At 38.6% G+C, this 19,954-nt stretch overlaps 1 protein-coding gene and 1 non-coding gene across 2 annotated transcripts in view; both read left to right on the plus strand.

Moving 5' to 3' along the window:
* The window catches only part of PAPPA2 (pappalysin 2), a 294,762-nt gene that overhangs the window by 100,948 nt on the left and 173,860 nt on the right, over positions 1–19,954 (plus strand). The window contains exon 3 of the mRNA XM_065936954.1: positions 7,393–7,538. Coding sequence (XP_065793026.1) covers positions 7,393–7,538 — 146 coding nt within the window. The remainder of the gene's footprint in view (positions 1–7,392; positions 7,539–19,954) is intronic.
* Positions 16,329–16,401, plus strand: TRNAG-CCC (transfer RNA glycine (anticodon CCC)). Its single transcript has one exon. It is a non-coding gene; the product is annotated as a tRNA-Gly (tRNA).

Below are 19,954 nucleotides of genomic sequence, written 5' to 3' on the forward strand. Positions count from 1 at the left end.
TTATCTCTGGGCTTTCTATTCTGTTCCATTGATCTATATTTCTGTCTTTGTGCCAGTACCATACTGTCTTGATGACTGTGGCTTTGTAGTAGAGTCTGAAGTCAGGCAGGTTGATTCCTCCAGTTCCATTCTTCTTTCTCAAGATTACTTTGGCTATTCGAGGTTTTTTGTATTTCCATACAAATTGTGAAATTATTTGTTCTAGTTCTGTGAAAAATACCATTGGTAGCTTGATAGGGATTGCATTGAATCTATAGATTGCTTTGGGTAGAATAGCCATTTTGACAATATTGATTCTTCCAATCCATGAACACGGTATGTTTCGCCATCTGTTTGTGTCCTCTTTGATTTCTTTCATCAGTGTTTTATAGTTTTCTATGTATAGGTCTTTTGTTTCTTTAGGTAGATATACTCCTAAGTATTTTATTCTTTTTGTTGTGATGGTGAATGGTATTGTTTCCTTGATTTCTCTTTCTGTTTTTTCATTGTTAGTATATAGGAATGCAAGGGATTTCTGTGTGTTAATTTTATATCCTGCAACTTTACTATATTCATTAATTAGCTCTAGTAATTTTCTGGAAGAGTCTTTAGGGTTTTCTATGTAGAGGATCATGTCATCTAACTCTACACCTAAAGCAATTAGAGAAGGAAGAAATGAAGAACCCCAGGGTTAGCAGAAGGAAAGAAATCTTAAAAACTAGGGCAGAAATAAATGCAAAAGAAACTAAAGAGACCATAGCAAAAATCAACAAAGCTAAAAGCTGGTTTTTTGAAAAAATAAACAAAATTGACAAACCATTAGCAAGACTCATTAAGAAACAAAGAGAGAAGAACCAAATTAACAAAATAAGAAATGAAAAGGGTGAGATCACAACAGACAACACTGAAATACAAAAGATCATAAGAGACTACTACCAGTAGCTCTATGCCAATAAAATGGACAATTTGGATGAAATGGACAAATTCTTAGAAAAGTATAACTTTCCAAAACTGAACCAGGAAGAAATAGAAGAGCTTAACAGAACCATCACAAGCAAGGAAATCGAAACTGGAATCAAAAATCTTCCAGCAAACAAAAGCCCAGGACCAGATGGCTTCACAGCTGAATTCTACCAAAAATTTAGAGAAGAGCTAACACCTATCTTACTCAAACTCTTCCAGAAAATTGCAGAAGAAGGTAAACTTCCAAACTCATTCTATGAGGCCACCATCTCCCTAATTCCAAAACCAGACAAAGATGCCACAAAAAAGAAAACTACAGGCCAATATCACTGATGAACATAGATGCAAAAATCCTTAACAAAATTCTAGCAAACAGAATCCAACAACATATTAAAAAAATCATACACCATGACCAAGTGGGCTTTATCCCAGGAATGCAAGGATTCTTTAATATCCGCAAATCAGTCAATGTAATACACCACATTAACAAATTGAAAGATAAAAACCATATGATTATCTCAATAGATGCAGAGAAAGCCTTTGACAAAATTCAACACTCATTTATGATTAAAACTCTCCAGAAAGTAGGAATAGAAGGAACATACCTCAACATAATAAAAGCTATATATGACAAACCCACAGCAAGCATCACCCTCAATGGTGAAAAATTGAAAGCATTTCCTCTGAAATCAGGAACAAGACAAGGATGTCCACTCTCACCACTACTATTTAGTAAGTGTGTTTTAATTTCATGACTGCAGTCACCATCTGCAGTGATTTTGGAGTCCCCCAAAATAAAGTCTCTCACTGTTTCCACTGTTTCCCCATCTATTTGCCATGAAGTGATAGGACCAGATGCCATGATCTTAGTTTTCTAAATGTTGAGCTTTAAGCCAACTTTTTCACTCTCCTCTTTCACTTTCATCAAGAGGCTCTTTAGTTCTTCTTTGCTTTCTGCCATAATAGTGGTATCATCTGCATATCTGAGGTTATTGATATTTCTCCCTGCCATCTTGATTCCAGCTTGTGCTTTATCCAGCCTGACATTCCACATGATGTACTCTGCATATAAGTTAAATAAGCAGGATGACAATATACAGCCTTGACAGATTCCTTTCCCGATTTGAAAACAGTCTGTTGTTCCATGTCTGGTTTTAACTGTTGCTTCCTGGCCTGCATACAGATTTCTAAAGAGGCAGGTAAGGTGGTCTGGTATTCCCATCTCTTTAAGAATTTTCCGGTTTGTTGTGATCCACACAGTCAAGGCTTTGACATAGTCAATAAAGCAAAAGTAAATGTTTGCCTGGAACTCTCTTGCTTTTCTGGTGATCCAACGGATGTTGGCAATTTGATCTCTGGTTCTTCTGCCTTTCATAAATCCAGCTTGAACATCTGGAATTTCACAGTTCATGTACTGTTGAAAACTAGCTTGGAGAATTTTGAGCATTACTTTGATAGTGTGTGGAATGAGTGCAATTGTATGGTAGTTTGAACATTCTTTGGCAATGCCTTTCTTTGGGATTGGAATGAAAACTGACCTTTTCCAGTCCTGTGGCCACTGCTGAGTTTTCCAAATTTGCTGGCAATATTGAGTGCAGCACTTTAATAGCATCATCTTTTAGGAATTGAAATAGCTCAGCTAGAATTCCATCACCTCCACTAGCTTTGTTCAAAAGAGTGATAGAACTCATGATAAGTGGCCTCCATTTTATCATCAAAGAAAGAGGCATGCTTGTCTAAGAGACAGAGGAGACTGAGGTTGGTGAGGGAGAAGGGGCAAGAAAGAATGGTGAAGATTTTGAACAAGTCCTGAAGAGGAGATTGACCATAAACAATTTAGACAAGTGCCACTAAAGATCCACATTAGATCAGAAATAAAAAATCAATCTGAGTAAGGGTGACATTGAGAATGGCTGTGCAAAGGTCATTGGAAGTAAGGGAGTGAAAGATAAGACTGTTTTCAGTGGATGTTTCACATCAGTGTTGACATTTCTTCAAGGGACTCTAGGAGCTTGGTAAAGGGAAAGACTGTGAGTCAGACTCGGAGAAGGCAATGGCAGCCCACTCCAGTACTCTTGCCTGGAACATCCCATGGACGGAGGAGCCTGGTGGACTGCGGTCCATGGGGTCGCTAAGAGTCGGACAACTGAATGACTTCACTTTCACTTTTCACTTTCCTGCATTGGAGAAGGAAATGGCAACCCACTCCAGTGTTCTTGCCTGGAGAATCCCAGGGACAGGGGAGCCTGGTGGGCTGCCGTCTATGGGGTCGTACAGAGTCGGACACGACTGAAGCGACTTAGCAGCAGCAGCAGTGAGTCAGACTGTGAAGCCCTTGATGTGTATGGGACAATCAGGGGATGGGAAAGTGAAAGAAATAGAAAGCAGACAGTGGCCTATTAGAGTGCCATGTGCACAATAGCAAGAGCGCTGTGACAGAGGTAGAAAAAACTAAGTTTTTGAAGTTTCCCTAAGCAGCTAGGTGAACACTAGTTAGTATTCTAGTATTCTAAATTCTAATTCTAACTAGAATACTAGCTAGAATACTAGTTAGTATCTGGGGACCTGTAAGCCTTATGGTGTGAGAACAGCCCAAGGACTGGGGGAGCAGGTCAAAGGGGATAGTCACCCAGAGAAAGAAGCAGAACTGGCAAAGTGGTTAGCAGATGAAGGTGGCAAGGGAAATCATTCTGTGTATTTTGTGTTGAGAACCAACTGCTGGACAATAATGACAGGGAGATTTAGATTTAACCAATCCCAAATAGCTAAGATTTGGCCCAGGTTGTTTCTGTGAGGGGAACTGGCTGAGGGCCCTTGGAGGCATCTGGTTTTGTTCTGCTGGAGGCTGCCTGACCACCTGTGGAGGGCAGTCAGCATCTTCCTCTGCAGGGGGCTTGCTCTGCCCGTGGGGAAGAGTGCCCTGCATCCCAGTCTTCGGGCACACACGCATGCATCTTTTTATGTCTCGTTTTTTAGCATGGGAATTTTTGATGCTCATTCAACTTCCTTCAGACAGCTCAGGATCTCTTTCTTCCTTCTGGCCTAAATTACTTCTCTCAGTTTACAAGGGAGCTATTTGACTGACTATTAAACTAGAACATGAGAGGCCTTATTGTTATATTCTTCCACTTAGTCGGAAACTAAGCAAGAGTTGTGACCTGCATGGACAGTTAGATACTAGAGTGTGGCTAGGGGTCAGCAGTTATGGAGCCCAACAGAAATCATCTGGTGGACAAAGGAATGTGGTGGGCTGGACGCTGGACAATGGTTAATCTCAAATCAGTAGGTGACAGTGATAAAATAGTGAAACAAGTGTGCATTCTTTCAGGAGGTATGCCAGAAATAATACACTCAAGCTATGGCAGAACAACTTGCTATGTCAGCCTCAAGGAAAGCTTGATTTTGAGACGCTGTTTATGAAGATCAAGGTGACACCTCACTTTGCTCTCTTTGAGCCCTCAGAGAGAAGTTCATGGTGAGATATTTCAATCTAGAGTGTGGAGAAGATGAGTAAAGGGAGATCTTGGCAGAAATTAAGTAGATTAATATAGCTCATCTCTCTTTTCAGGCTTCCTAGGTGGCACAGTGGTAAAGAATCTGCCTGCCAATGCAGGAGATGTAAGAGATGGAGGGTCAATTCCTGGGCCAGGAAGACCACCTGGAGGAGGAAATGGCAACCCACTCCAGTATTCTTGCCCGGGAAATCCCATGGACAGCGGAGCCTGGTTGGCTACAATCCATGCGGTAGCAAAGAGTCAAACACGACTGAGCGACTGAACACATCTCTCTTGTCATACATAGTTCTGGTCAGTTCATGAACCAATGCTTTTTATGACATTTATGTATGTTGGTCCCAGTCAGTTCATGATCCTATGCATTTTATGACACTTATGTATGTCATTTCCTCTTTGAATATCAAGATATTTGGGATGACAAGTGTATCTCTTAATAAATTATTTCTGAAGCAAGATGTTAAGGTTTGAATCTTTGAATAATGTCCATTTTCTGCACTGTAGGTCTGAGCCAGACTCTGGTCATATTAGTGGACAAGCTAAGACATTTATATTATTAGCTGAGATTAAATTCTGAAATGACATACATGTATTATAATAGGTAAGGCAGTCTACATGCACAGTGAACACCCTTTGGATATCTACAATTTTACCCTTTTTTGGTTTAGGGAATAATCTGGACAAAAATTTTTGTCTCCAACAAAATAAGACTCTCCTCTATCATTTGCATTAATGACTGTTTCCTACTGTCTTTAGCTTTTAAAAATGTATTTTTCCCTTATACTTGCCGACTTCTACCTGTCTTTTTGGAGTGCAGGAGTTAGAGCAACCGCACCCAGTTTGCCACCAACATTACATAAACACTCTCATCTGGAAGAGTAACTTATGGCTGGAGAGAGGGATGGGCAAGGAAGAAAAGGGAGATGAGTAGAACCAACTGATGAGTTGGTGTTGGAGGAGAAGGCCTCTTGGAGAGTGGCTCAAGGGAAATTATTGGAACTGCTCGGTTGAGGGAGAATGGAAGGATGGTGGCCAAGATTGATAAGTGGCAGACAGAGAAACCAGGAACACACAGGTAGCCCAAGTAAACCATGCCAGGAACAGGGGGATTTGGGGAAAGTGAGGGAGGAAAAAAGAGAGAAAACTGTCAAGTTCCCAATTCCCAATTTTAATGGGCTCTCTGAAAAGAAACAGAGGGTGCAATTTTTCTTCCTTGGTGCCCTACCTATGTGAAGGCTCAGTTACTGATCCCTCTTCTTTCTTTTCTAATCATTTCTTTTTTCCTTTTCTTTGCTTTCTTCTCTCTTTCCTCTTATCCACCCTGCCTCTTCTTTCATCTGACTGATTAGAACATCTCCATGTTGAAGAGTTACTTGATGTCATCATAGCTCCAAACCATTGATTTGTCAATACAGGAAATTGTAATTGTTTTTAATAAAGGAGAAAAGGAAAGGGAATGTGACTAACGCTTGAGTCACATTCAAAAAACACTGAGTCTCCAGGAAATCAGAAGAAGGAATATCCCTCTGACCACATCTGACATCACTTCATGGAATTTGGATGGCTTCTTGAGGGAGGAGAACTATTTTTCCAAGATATTATAAGTCAATAAGAAAGGATATTTTAAAACCCCCTTTCTCCCAAGCACTTTTGATTTTAAAGCAAAGTCTTTTTGTGCTTCTTTATTCCTATTTTTGGTTCTGTGCCAAAGAACACAAATACAGTCTTCTTTGGGATCTCTATTTCTTGGATACTCCTTGCCGATAGATCCTACATGTGGATTAAATAGGTGGCATCAACAGTGTATTTGGGAGGCAGAGCAAGCAAGAGAAGAGGGTCATGCTGTTCTCACATGAGCTTTGGGGTTGAGTGATTTCAGTGTCTGTAGCTTGTCTACCAGAGTAGTAAGCATAAAGCATCAGTCTATAAAGGATATTTTCAACTATATTGAGAGAGCTGTCTGCATAACTGAAGCTGTGATAGGACCATTGCTATTTTTGGAGCGGCATTTCCAGTGAATCCAAGAGGCGACTCAGTTTTGGTTTAGTTGTTCTTTCTTAAAATAACTCTCCATTGAGAATGATGAGGCTCTGTTTGCTCATGGTGAAGTTTTAAGTTGCACTCATGTCAGGAAAATGAAGGTCTTTGACTATATATGAGCTTTAAACGAGATCAAATGCTTGTTTCCCCCTTTTTATGGGCCAGGGGGCATGTGGTTTTAATAGACTATTAAGTCTGCAAATAAGTACAGATGTAATATTACCTAGTGCTTTGAAGGCCACCAGTAGAGATACTCAGTGAGTATAAAGTAGTCAGAGTGGGGTTAGAGAGTCTACGGATTAAGGTACTAGAAAGAGAAAAGAATATATAAAACTAATATTTCCTGCAGTAGCTTTATGTTATCCTTTCCTTCCTATAACTAATTTCTTTCTTTCCTCTTTAACTTTGTGTTTTCTGGTTACTATTTACCTTTTTAAAAAATACCCAAAGCAAGCAGATGCTGAAATAGAGATTTAATCAATCTTCTTATAGTAACGATTGTGCAGTGTGATAGAAAGAACGAGAGATTGAGAGTTGTAAGGCCTTATTCACCATGGATAGGAGAGTAATTCTCAGGGCATAGAATTAAGAGTATTATTGGGTTTATCTTGAAGAAATAATCTAGGTGTTAAGCAGGGAACTGAGTATGATGTCATATACTGAGTATTCATATAAATATTATGGTGCCAAAAAAGGTAGGGTATTATTTCTCTTGGAATAAATATTCTAAATGAGTAGTAGTGTCTTTTTGGAGAGCACCATGACACCTGGTCTCAGCCTCTTTGCCCTTCTCCTCTAAAAGGCAATGATGGTTGGGAAGTCAGAGTCTGATCAGATCTGACTCTGTTCTTGTCTATGATCCTTCGGTGTGACATTTCCTCTCTTACGTGCTCCCCAGGGCATACATGAGTGTGAAGGAGCTGAAGGAGGCACTGCAGCTCAACAGCACCCACTTCCTCAATGTCTACTTCGCCAGCTCAGTTCGAGAAGACCTTGCAGGCGCTGCCACCTGGCCTTGGGACAAGGAAGCCATCAGTCACCTGGGTAAGTAAAGCGGAAGAACAACTGCAGTAGGAGAAATGAGGAGGTTGGAAGGGAATCCGTGAAAGTTAGTTTGGGGGGAAATGGGGAGAAAAATAAATTTACTTAATAAATTAGCTTCTTTGGACTGAGAATAGTTTTGAGGAGAGTTTTTCAAAATGTTTTAATGGAGACAGGTGAGATATATTAGGGCAACAGTGGCAAATACTCAGAAAGTTCTAGACCAAATATTCAGAAAGTTCTAGACCAAATAATCTAGATGCAAAAAAAATTGCTGACATGGGATAAGATCCATTTTGTGTCTTTATTAATCTCAAGAGGGAACCAAACAAAAAGGTAGGTAGAGTGTGAAATCTGGTTTGCAGTAATAGCTATGCTAGAAGATTGCTGGTCATCTTGCATGGATTGGAATCCTGAGGAGATCCTGGGAAATACAAGCAAGTAGGGCTTGCCTGATTACCTGGGAAAAGGGTGACACCTTAATCTAAATGAAACTACTGCATACTTCAGACAGATGATTCCTTTTATAATATCATTATTATAAAGGAAATTTTACTAACCAATCAATAGAATAATTAAATCAGTTTATGTAGATAAAGAGCAATTATTCAATATAATTTGTATGTATTTTCAAAGAGTCTTGAGTAGGGTTTATAAAAATTTACTTTAAAACTGAATTACCATAATTAGGAGGAATTTTTCATGTTGGAAAGAGAATTCTTGAAGGAGACCAGAAACCACTGTATAAATGATTTAAAAGAGATTACACAAAAATAATCTTCTTAGGAGTCAAATATGAAGCAGAGAGAAATAAATTGAATAAAGATCTCATAATACTGTGTATGTCAAATTCATCTGTGAGGGGATCATTATGAAGTAGAGCCCAGAATACTGAAATGATAATCAGAGGATATATGAGCAAGTGTCCGAAAGATTGGGGAAGGAATAAGATAAGCAATAAGTTAACAATAGACGAAAAGATATTGTTCCTGTTCAAGAGGAAACCAGAACATAAAAATCCCTATAGTGAATTAGGCTGACATCCAGAAGGACTATATATCTCAAGCAACGGAAGAGATAACAAAAAGTTAAGCCTGTGGTGATCCAAACAGAATGATTTGTTTTATCCTGGGTTTCATTGGCTCTATAGTCATCTGATACAGTTTTAGCGCTCTCCTTTTATCATTAAATTTTGTATTTTCAGTTGTCAGTATATGATAAGTCAGAAATTTGTGAGGTGAGTGATGCTTTCCAAATCAAAACTAATGTGAGTCATTCTAGTCTTCATGGTTCTAAGAGGCAAGCTAGAAGGTTATATGTCAATAAGTCATTTAGTAGTGAGTTTGAGTATCTTGAATTACTCTCATGATAAACTGTGGTAACAGAGGAGCATGCAAAACTCTTAAGAAAGTACCTCCAAATTGACTCACATCTGATTCACCAGATGTTACCTTTCGGTACATATGACAGCAAGGTTTATCAATAATGGTTTCTAAGAATCTTGGGTCAGTCACTGGGAATTGAATCTACTTGTTCAAAAAACCTTTAGAAAAAATGACCTGCCTAGCCATTATGGAGACAAATCTTGGCCCCTTAATGAAAATTGTTGACTGGGAACAGAGCCTTGAGTATTTTCTTACTTTTCTGGCACTAGGCCATTGATAAAATTCATTTAAATAAAAAATGGACAAAATACCAAAAAATTAGCTACTTGAAAACATCAGACATCAGCCAAGACAATGAGGATTTGAGAGACCCAATCCCCAATTAGAAGAAAGCTACATTGACATGAACTCTACATATAGCTCAGTTTTTGGTTTTTTTTTTTCTCCTTGAGGGAATTTGCCAATTCTCAGTAAAAGTAATAGAAGCAGAGGAGCAAAGAGCAGCAGTCCAGAGCGTGCTTCAGTCTCACTACTGGGGAGACAAAAACCATAAGTCAAACTTCTAAGGTATCCAGACTAGAGGGGTCAAGTTCCCAGAGAAATAGAAACCATGGAAAAAATAAATGTGATATTTTACTTATAATTTTAAGATAGTTTCTGATTTCTGAACTATGCATTTTCCAAGTCAGTGACCAAGAAAACAAGTATTGATATAAAATATCTGCTATTAAATAAAAAAACTGAAAAGTGATTTCAGGAGTCTTACAGCGAAGGGGACCAAAAAAAAAAAAAAATGGAATTGAGATCCTGTCAAGGAGTGGTATTGACACAATCAATGAAATACTCTTCGTAGACATTCTATGAAGGAAATCATAAATAGTCTAGCTTACACAAAGCATAAAATTCAGCCTGAAGCACTCTTAAACCCCTGTTTGCAGGAGGGTCATCTTGCCTGGAGGATCCCATGGACAGAGGAGCCTGGCAGAACACAGTCTACAGAGTCACAGAGTCAGACCTGACAAGTGACCTAGCAGCAGCAGCAGCATCTGCGTATATTTAACTGCCTAACAAAAGAAAGTTAAATATGCTCTAGAGAAAGACAACATCATCAAAAGCCTCTACAAATTTTCATGCACCATATCCAGAAATCAGTAAAAAAAAATTTCCAGTTATGCCAAGACACAGGATCAAATGATGGTAAACTAAACAAAGAAATAAACAATCACTCCATAAATGCAGATCCATAGATTATCCAGATATTGGAGTTATGGAATATTGACTTAAGATAATTATTATTAGTATGTTCAAGATAGATAAAAAGTTGTAGAGTGTCCTCAGAGAATTAGAATCTATATTAGTGAATCAAAGGGAAATTTTAGGACAAAAATACAGTAACTGAAATTAAGAAATTAATAGATTAGTTTGTGAGCAGGAGAAAAGATTTAGAAAACTGTAGAACTCATACATTTTGAAGCTCAAAGAGGAAAAGTGATGTAAAAATATAGAAAACAGCATGAGGCATTTGAGACCTGATGAAAAATTCCTATTGTAAATTGGAGTTCTAGAAGAAGAAGTGAAAGATTTTGAGGCAGAAACAATATCAAAGAGCTAGCAGTGGAGAATTTTGCAAGGTGACAAAGACTATCAAACTACAGATTCAAACTGTTTTTCAAACCCTCAGAAGGATGAATAGAAGGAAAATCACAACTTGATTCATTATAGCAAACATGCTGAAAATCGAAGGCAAACTGAAAATACTCAAAAATAACCAGAGAAAAATTATGTTACTTTAAAAATAGCAGCAGTATGATTGGCATGCTGACTTTTCAACAGAAACTATGGAAGTCAGAAAACAACAGATTGATGCATTTTTTTAAATGCTAAAAGAATAATTGCCAATTTATAATTCTATATTTAGCAAAAAATCTTTTAAAGAAAAATTAAACATATTTTCAGACAAAAATAGATCATTTAATACCAGTAATAAAGTAAATATTGAAGAAAGCTATCCAAATAGAAAGAAAATGACTCCAAATGGAAACAGAGACATACAAAAAGAAATGAACCACACTAGAAAGGATAAAAATATTAAAATAAATAAAATATTAAAAGTAATAAAAATTGTTTTTGGTTTAAAATATATGTGGTTAAAACATGACAATAATGGCATGAAAGACAAAAAGAAAGTAAATTAAATTAAATGATTTAAGGCACCTTCTATACCAATATTTAGAAAAATTACTGATTTATTCATTTTAGATAGCTTATACATACCTTATGCAAGAATTAGCTCAAAATAGATCATAAGTTTAAATATAAAAAGTAAAACTGTATAACTTCAAAAAGAAAACATAAGAGAAAATCTTCAGGGCAAGGTTAGGTGAAGAGTGCTTATATATGACACCCAAAGCATAGTCCATAGAAATGAAAATGGATCAATTGAACTTAATCAAAATTAAGCTTTTTCTCTGAGAAACACTCTATTAAGATGAACAAAGCAATGGCAGACTCGGCAGAAGGATTTGCAAACCATACATCTCACAAAGGATTTGTGTCTAGAGTATATAAAGAACTTTGAAAACAAGACTAAACAAATATTCCAGTTAGAAAATGGGCCAAAGCATAGACATTTTGCCAAAGAAGATATACAGATGGAAAGAAAGCACATGAAAAGATATTTAATATCGTTAGGGAAAAACAAATTAAAGCCACAATGAGGCTACACTTATTAGAAGACCTAAAAAGTAATAATAGCAATACTAAATGCTAGTGAGAATGCAGAGAACTGGATATTGCATATATTTCTGATGAAAAAGTAAAATGGCCCAGCCACTTTGGAGAATACTTTGGCAGTTTCTTGTAAAATTAAATGTATACTTACCATATGACCCAGTAACTGACTACTGAACATTTATCCCAGAAAAGTGAAAATATATGTCCATTCCAAAACCTGTGTATTGATCTTCATAGTAGCTCTATTTGTAATAGAGCAAAACTGGAAATGACAAAAGTATTTTTAGTGATAACTGCTTAAGCAAACTGTGATTAATCCATCCAGTGGAATGTACATGCGTGCCTGCTGCGCTCAATCGCTCAGTTGTGTCTGACTCTGCAACCCCATGGATTGCAGCCCACCAGGCTCCTCCGTCCATGGGATTTTCCAGGCAAGAATACTGGAGTGGGTTGTCATTTCCTACTCCAGAGAATCTTCCTGAGCCAGGGATGGAACCTGCATCTCCTGCTTGGCAGGTGGGTTCTTTACCACTGAGCCTCCAGGGAAGCCAACGATACTACTCAGTAATAAAAAAGAACAGAGTATTGACACATGCAACAATTTACATGGATCTCAAGGGTATTACGGGGAGTGAAAAAAATCTCAGAAGTTGCATGCTTATGATTTATATAATATTCTCCAAAATTTATGTGGTATTCTCAAAGCTAGAAAAGAAAACTGGAGAGCGAGAACAAGCTAGTGGTTGTCAGGGGTTAGGAATAGTAGAGGATTGAGGAAAGAGGTATGTGTGAGGGGGGACATGAAGGGTAACAGAGGAGCAATCTTAATGTTGATTGAATGTTTCAGTGTCTTGATTGTGGTGGTAGTACACCAAGGTATACAAACATGTGATAAAATTTCATAGAACTACACGCATACACATGACTGCCTGCAGAAACTGGTGAAATCTAAATAACATCAGTAGTCTGTATGCATAAACAGAACATATCACATATAGCTCTTTGAAAGCTCACTGAATGAAGGCATGAATGAGTAAATGAATGAAGGTATTAAATTTAAATTGTTTCAAGAAATGTTTGTTCAAACTAGGGTTCTGTAACAACCTAAGGGGTGGGACGGGGTGGGAAGTGGGAGGGGGTAGCAAGAGGGAGGGGACATAGGTGTACCTATGACTGATTCATGTTGATGTATGGCAGAAACCAACACAGTATTGTAAAGCAATTATCCTTCAATTAAAAATAAATATTTTTTTAAAGAAGAGAAAAAAAGAAATATTTAAATTATGTCATTGGTCACTGACTCATAATGAATTGAAAAAGAAGCTAGGGATTTTAAATTTTATTCTTAAACCTTTTAAGAATAACTAGTTCCCCTACCACCTGTTTCCTAATTTGTTTTTAAGAAGTAGAAGACTAGACTGAACAGCTGAAATGTCTGACTCAATATGAAATTTCTCATGTTCTTATTTACTTTTTATCGTTCAATCATAACTGCAATTGAATAAAGGAACTATATTGACCTAAATTAGGTGTCGAGTAGTACAGACAGCTGAAATAACAGGATAGAGGAAGACGTTTATGATTTTCTAAAGAGAATCTTTACAAAACTCAAGATAAGATTATCTGTGTCAACATTCAAGACTCTGTATTGAGGGTCACTCAAGTGACCTGGCAGATAAGTACGCTAGTCTGAAAGTTTGAAGATTGAGGCCAACTTCTGACTACAAATGGCTTAAGTCACTATGTGGAAAAATCAAGGTAATCTGTAGTCAACCCATTTCTGACCTTAGCATGATTTTGTACTTTCAGTGGTGTGGTAATGCAGGGCAAAATTTTTTTATAAGTAAATGAGTAAGTGAGATCCCCTTGAGCTCAGAGGTTTGGATATCTTTACCTTTAGTGTACAACACTTAAACTGAAAACATGTCTTCAAAGGCAGAAGTCTTAAGTTAGTGGTTGTTATTGTTCAGTCGCTAAGTCCAAGTCTTCATGACCCCATGAACTGCAGCATGCCAGCCTTCCCTGTCCTTCACTATTTCCTGGAGTTTGCTCAAATTCATGTCCATTGAGTCACTGATGCCATTCAACCATCTCATCCTCTGCTGCCCCTTCTCTACCTGTCTTCAATCTTTCCCAGCTTCATGGTCTTTTCTAATGAGTTTGCTCTTCACATCAGGTGGCCAAAGTATTGGGGCTTCAGCTTCAGCATCAGTCCTTCCAACAAATATTCAGGGTTGATTTCTTTTAGAATTGACTGGTTTGATCTCTTTACTGTCCAAGGGACTCTCAGGAGTCTTCTGCAGCACCACAGTTTGAAAGCATCAATTCTTCGGTGCTCAGCCTTCTTTATAGTCCAACTCTCATATCCACGCATGACTACTGGAAAATTGATTGAATTTATTTCATGGCAGTGTCAAAGAGAGAATAATTAGAAGTTCACCATAGAGATATGCACAGCAAAATTGGGAGACAGACAGGCAAATACAAACTTTAGTAATACTATGTGATGCTGCCACACATGAGGTCAAGTAGGAACATGACAAGAAAGTGCTTGGTTATGCCAAAAATATCAGAGAAGAAGGGGAGAGTTTGCTGAGGGGCTGAGGCTTGAGGAGTTAAAAGATAAGCAGAAGTTTTCGTGGCAGACAATGACAGGGCACTCCAGAGTGAAACAAAAGGTAGATGCCAATGTTTAGACTGTTAAAAACTTAGACTTGCTTAGAAATGGAATGTCCTTGGAATAGCTAGAACAGAACTCTTCAAACTCATTTTTGCTTTCTTGTAACTCCTAAAAGACTTTTGAAAAACCCTTTACCCCTTTATAGATTTTTAAAGTAACATCTAAAAATTCAGCCATAAGTTTAAATTATAGCAAAGAATGTTACCTCTGGTATGTTATCTAAATTATTGACATTCAAAAATGCTTTTTAAATCTCCTCTTCTAAATGTATCCTCACTAACATAACAATTTGATAATTACTATCATTCATTTAAAAATGTATGACCATGCACTTTTTTAACATTGAGAAATTATTACTCATTGCTCCTTTGTTTCTCTTTGGAATTGTGTTTCCATTTCATTGCTCCTATAGAACTTCGTGGACTTCCCCGGTGTCTCAACAATAAAGAATCTGCCTGCAATGCAGGAGACGTTAGAGATGTGGGTTCAATCCCTGGGTTGGGAAGATCCCTGGAGGAGGGAATGGCAACCCACTCCAGTATTCTTGCCTGAAGAATCCTAGGGACAGAGGAGCCGGGAGGGTGACAGTCCATAAGGTTGCAAAGAGTTGGACATGACTGAAGTGACTGAGTGTGCACACAGACACAGACACAGACACACACACGTAGAACTTTGCACTTAATGTAACAATGAAAGAAAGTGAAAGTGAAGTCACTCAATGATGGCCAACTCTTTGTGACCCCATGAACTGTAGCCCACCAGGCTCCTCCATCCATGGGATTTTCCAGGCAAGAGCACTGGAGTGGGTTTAGTAAGTCACCTATTTATCTTCTAAAAACAGATTTTGAGTAAAACAACTCTTTTGTGATATCTTATAATTAAAGTTTTTATTTTGAGATAATTGTATATTCACATGTGGTTGTAAGAAATAGTACAAAGAGATTCCACATATCCTTTACCCATTTTCCTTCAAGGGAAGCATCTTTCAAAACTATAATACAATATCACAAACAGGATATTAATGTTGATACTGATCATAAATTATAATGAGTTAAAAGTTTCTTCTCAATTGAGTTAGCTTTTGAAATGTTCCCTTGTCCAAAACTGATCAAAACAATACTTTAAAATGTTGATTGATGGCTAGTAAACAAAGTGGTAAATGCACATTTAATGAGTTGAGAATGGCTTTTCTCTCTCAGATTAGTTCTTGTGTCAGTGAATGAAAAGTAATTACTGCTATAATAAGACAGGATTTAGCATCAGTTATATTGCTTTATTTTTTTTTTTCTTTTTTAGCTCTAAGTGCTGAGAAATTTGTTTCACATAAATAAGTAGATGAGGGAGATAGAGTTGTGTTTGACTGAGTGGATGGTGGTGCCAAGGTAGAAAATATAGAAAAAAAGAGGAGCAAAGAGTGAGGCAGTTTGATTTTGGAGGTGTTAAATTTGGGGTCTCTACCAATTTGACCATGCAAAGGATTTCCACAAAAGCAGAAGGAGGAGCAGAATTCAGAAGTGTACCAGACACCAAAGAAAAGAGGGGTTTGAGAGAGTCCCTTGTGACCCACAAATACGCCTGCTTCAGAAAGATGAAGTAAGTACAAGGGCATCTTGGCTAGGTTAGAAAGGACAGTCAGTCATTCTCTGGCATGGAAGTTGAACACTTCAGAGTGTTCTGGGCCAACCATCTTTCTAATTGTCCTAGGGAATGTCTGTACTGCCAAGAACATTCAGAGATACTGATCAGATCACAAGCAACATGCCCCAGTGCATGGGACCTAAGAATTGTGTGGGAGGGAACTTGAGCCTGGCTTACAATGGGGCTTTAGACGTATAGGATCTTCTATGGAGTCCAGGTAATATGACCCTTGTAGGAAAAAATGTCTCTGAGTGATGGAGTGGGCTGTGGCTTCCAAAACATACGAAGAAATATATGTTGAGCAAGTCACCTAATATATAAAATGGGGATAAAGGAAGAGAGCCTGGCACATGGACTTCCCTGGTGGTCCAGTGGCTAAGACTCTGCACTCCCAATGCAGGGGCCCCAGGTTCAATCCCTGGTCAGGGAGCTAGACCCCACATGCTGCAACTAAGACATGACACAGCCAAATTAATGAACTAATTAATTTTAAAAGTACCTGGTGCATAGTAGGGCTTCAGCAGATATTAGCTCCGCTGGTACCAGTAGTAGTAGCAACAGCAATAGAAGTTCCACATACCATATATCTCTGGCTAACATTCTTGGTTGTGCCCTCAGCCTCTCACCTACCTCATCTCCATCCTAGAGAATTTTAGTGCCCTAGAAAGATGTTTGCTCCTTTGTAAAAGAGTAAACAATGTGTTTTAAGGGTCAAACTGTTCGTAGTGGCAAAGCAACTTATAAGAAGCAAGGAGATTCCATATATATGTGTAATATGCAATATTTATTTTTCTCTTTCTCACTTTATATAACAGGCTCTAGGTTAATTCACCTTAGTTCAACTGACTCCAATTCTTTCTTTTTAATGGCTGACTAATATTCCTTTGTATATATGTACCACAACTTCTTTATCCATTCATCTGTCAATGGACATCTAGGTTGCTCCTTAAGCAGGAGAGGGTGGGCCTGATTGAGGGGCCTAATTGAGAAGATAGCCTGGACATATACACAGTACCTAATGTGTAAAGTGGATAGCTAATATATATAACACAGGGAGCCCAAGGAAGCTGTTCTATAACACAAGGAGGCCAGCCTGGCAGTCTGTGACCACCCAGAAGGCAGGGATAGGGGATGGGGTAGGAGGGAGGCTCAAGAGGGAGGGAATATATATATGTTCTCTCTATATATATATGCTTCCCTAGAAGCTCAGTGGTAGAGAATCTGCTTGCAATATAGGAGCCACAGGAGACATGGGTTCAATCCCTGGGTCCAGAAGATCTCTGGAGGAGGGCGTGGCAATCCACTCCCATGTTCTTGCCTGAGAATCCCATGGACAAAGGAGCCTGGTGGACTATAGTCCATAGGGTTGCAAAGAGTTGGACACGGTGACTGAAGTGACTTAGCATGCACATGTGCATATATATGTGTGTGTGTGTGTGTGTGTATTTTAAGTTTTAGCTGATTCATGTTATTATACAGCAGGAATCATTTCTTCAGTTGCTAATTCATGTCTGATTCTTTGCGACCTCATGGACTGCAGCTTGCCAGGCTTCGTTGCCCTTCACTATGTCCTGGAGTTTGCTCAGATTCATGTCCATTGAGTTGGTAAAGCCATTATCCTACAAAAAAAAAAAAAAAACAGAAAAATTAAAAGAAGCCAAAGTCATCTCCTTATGAGTCACAGAAGGAAAGAATAAATGATTGTTGGCAGTTTGGGGGTGGTGGGAAGTACCGAGTCAGGGTCTGTGGTTATCACAGGGCCAGATGGACTGGAGGAGAGGAGCTTCCACGGAGGTGGTGCAGGTGTGGCATTTATCTGGTGGAAGGCAAAGCAGGAGCTGCATGGCTGGGTAGGGGAAGACGGAAGCAGCAGATGTGAGCTCACAGGGGATATAAACGTCCCTCACCTAGAATTTCCATAGGGGATCCCCAGCCCCCCAAGACAAAGCTCGACTTCCTCCTAACCAAACAGAAGACATTGAGATTAGACTCTGACATCAGTTGTGACACATTCATGCACAACCTGAGTGAGAAATGGCCATGGATTTGGCAAGTGGGAAGTCTTTGGTAATCTCAGCCTGATTGTCTCTGTGGAGTAGGGATGGAGGAACCAGAGTGGGAGGGGTCGAAGGGTCTGCAGGAGGTGAAGAGGGGCACCTTGGTGCAACGAACGACTAAATGATGGGGCTAGAGCAAGACAATTTCATTCTTCTCCACCGTCTCCTCTTCACTATGCCAAAGTGGAGCGATTCTTATGTGCGATGAGGAGTAAACAAGACATGTAAACTGGAGCACGCCATGTTCATATAAGGACTTACGGAATCATTAATGAGAAAAGCTACAGGGTGCAGACATGATAAGGGCTTTTACTGGCTGTTACCCACTGGCTGCTTCTGTAGATTATTGAATTATCAGAAGATGACATTCTGTAAATGGTGTTATTTTAGGTTGCTTGGGGTTTCAAACATAGTGGGCACTCATAGACGTTGAAAGCCTGAAAAAATTATCCTCTAGTATGAACTACATGTCCTGAAATTGGAGTGGCCCAAGGATAGGTTTGAAGAAGTGGCAGGAATACACAGAAAAGCTATACAAAAAAGATCATAATATCCCAGATAACCACAATGGTGTGATTGCTCTTCTAAAGCTAGACATCCTGAGCTTGAAGTCAAGGGGGCCTTAGGAAGCATCACTACAAACAAAGCTAGTGGTGGTGATGGAATTCCAGCTGAGCTATTTCATCCTAAAAGATGATGCTGTTAAAGTGCTGCACTCAATATTGCCAGCAAATTTGGAAAACTCAGCAGTGGCCACAGAATTGGAAAAGGTCAGTTTTCATTCCAATCCCAAAGAAAGGCAATGCCAAAGAATGTTCAAACTACCACACAATTGCACTTATTTCACGCACTAGCAAAGTAATGCCCCAAATTCTCCAAGCTAAGCTTCAACAGTATATGAACTGAGAACTTCCAAAAGTTCAAACTGGATTTAGAAAAGGCAAAGGAACCAGAGGTCAAATTGCCAGCATCTGTTGGATCTTAGGAAAAACAAGAGAATTCCAGAGAAACATTTACTTCTGCTTCATTGACTACACTAAAGCCTTTGACTGTGTGGATCACAACAAACTGTGGGAAATTATTAAATTTATTAAATTAAATTAAATTTATTAAATTAAATGGGAATGCCAAACCACCTTACCTGTCTTCTGAGAAACCTATATGCAGGTCAAGAAGCAGCAGTTAGAACTGGACATGAAACAATTGACTGGTTCAAAATTGGGAAAGGAGTACATCAAGGCTCTATATTGTCAACCTGCTTATTTAACTGATATGCAGAATACATCGCACAAAATGTCAAGCCAGATGAAGCACAAGCTGGAATCAAGATTTCCAGGAGAAACATCAATCACCTCAGACATGCAGAAGACACCACTCTTATGGCAGAAAGTGAAGAAGAACTAAAGAGCCTCTTGATGAAGGTGAAAGAGGAGAGTGAAAAAGCTGGCTTAAAACTCAACATTCAAAAAACTAAGATCTTGGCATCCAGTCCCATAACTTCATGGCAAATAGATGGGGAAATGATGGAAATAGTGACAGACTTTTTTTTCTTGGGCTCCAAAATCACTGCAGATGGTGACTGGAGCCATAAAATTACAAGACACTTTCTCCTTGGAAGAAAAGCTATGACAAACCTAGACTGTGTACTAAAAAGCAGAAAGATTACTTCACTGACAAAGGTCTATATAGTCAAAGCTATGGTTTTTCCAGTAGTCATGTATGGATATGAGAGTTGGACTATAAAGAAAGCTGAGTGCTGAAGAATTGATGCTTTTGAACTGCAGTGTTGGAGAAGACTCTTGAGAGTCTCTTGGATTGCAAGGAGATCAAACAGCTAATCCTAAAAGAAATCAATCCTGGATATTCGTTGGAAGGGTTGAAGCTGAAGCTGAAGCTCCAATAGTTTGGCCACCTGATGCAAAGAGC

The sequence above is a fragment of the Muntiacus reevesi genome, chromosome 5, assembly GCF_963930625.1.
Source record: "Muntiacus reevesi chromosome 5, mMunRee1.1, whole genome shotgun sequence".
Lineage (NCBI taxonomy): Eukaryota > Metazoa > Chordata > Mammalia > Artiodactyla > Cervidae > Muntiacus > Muntiacus reevesi.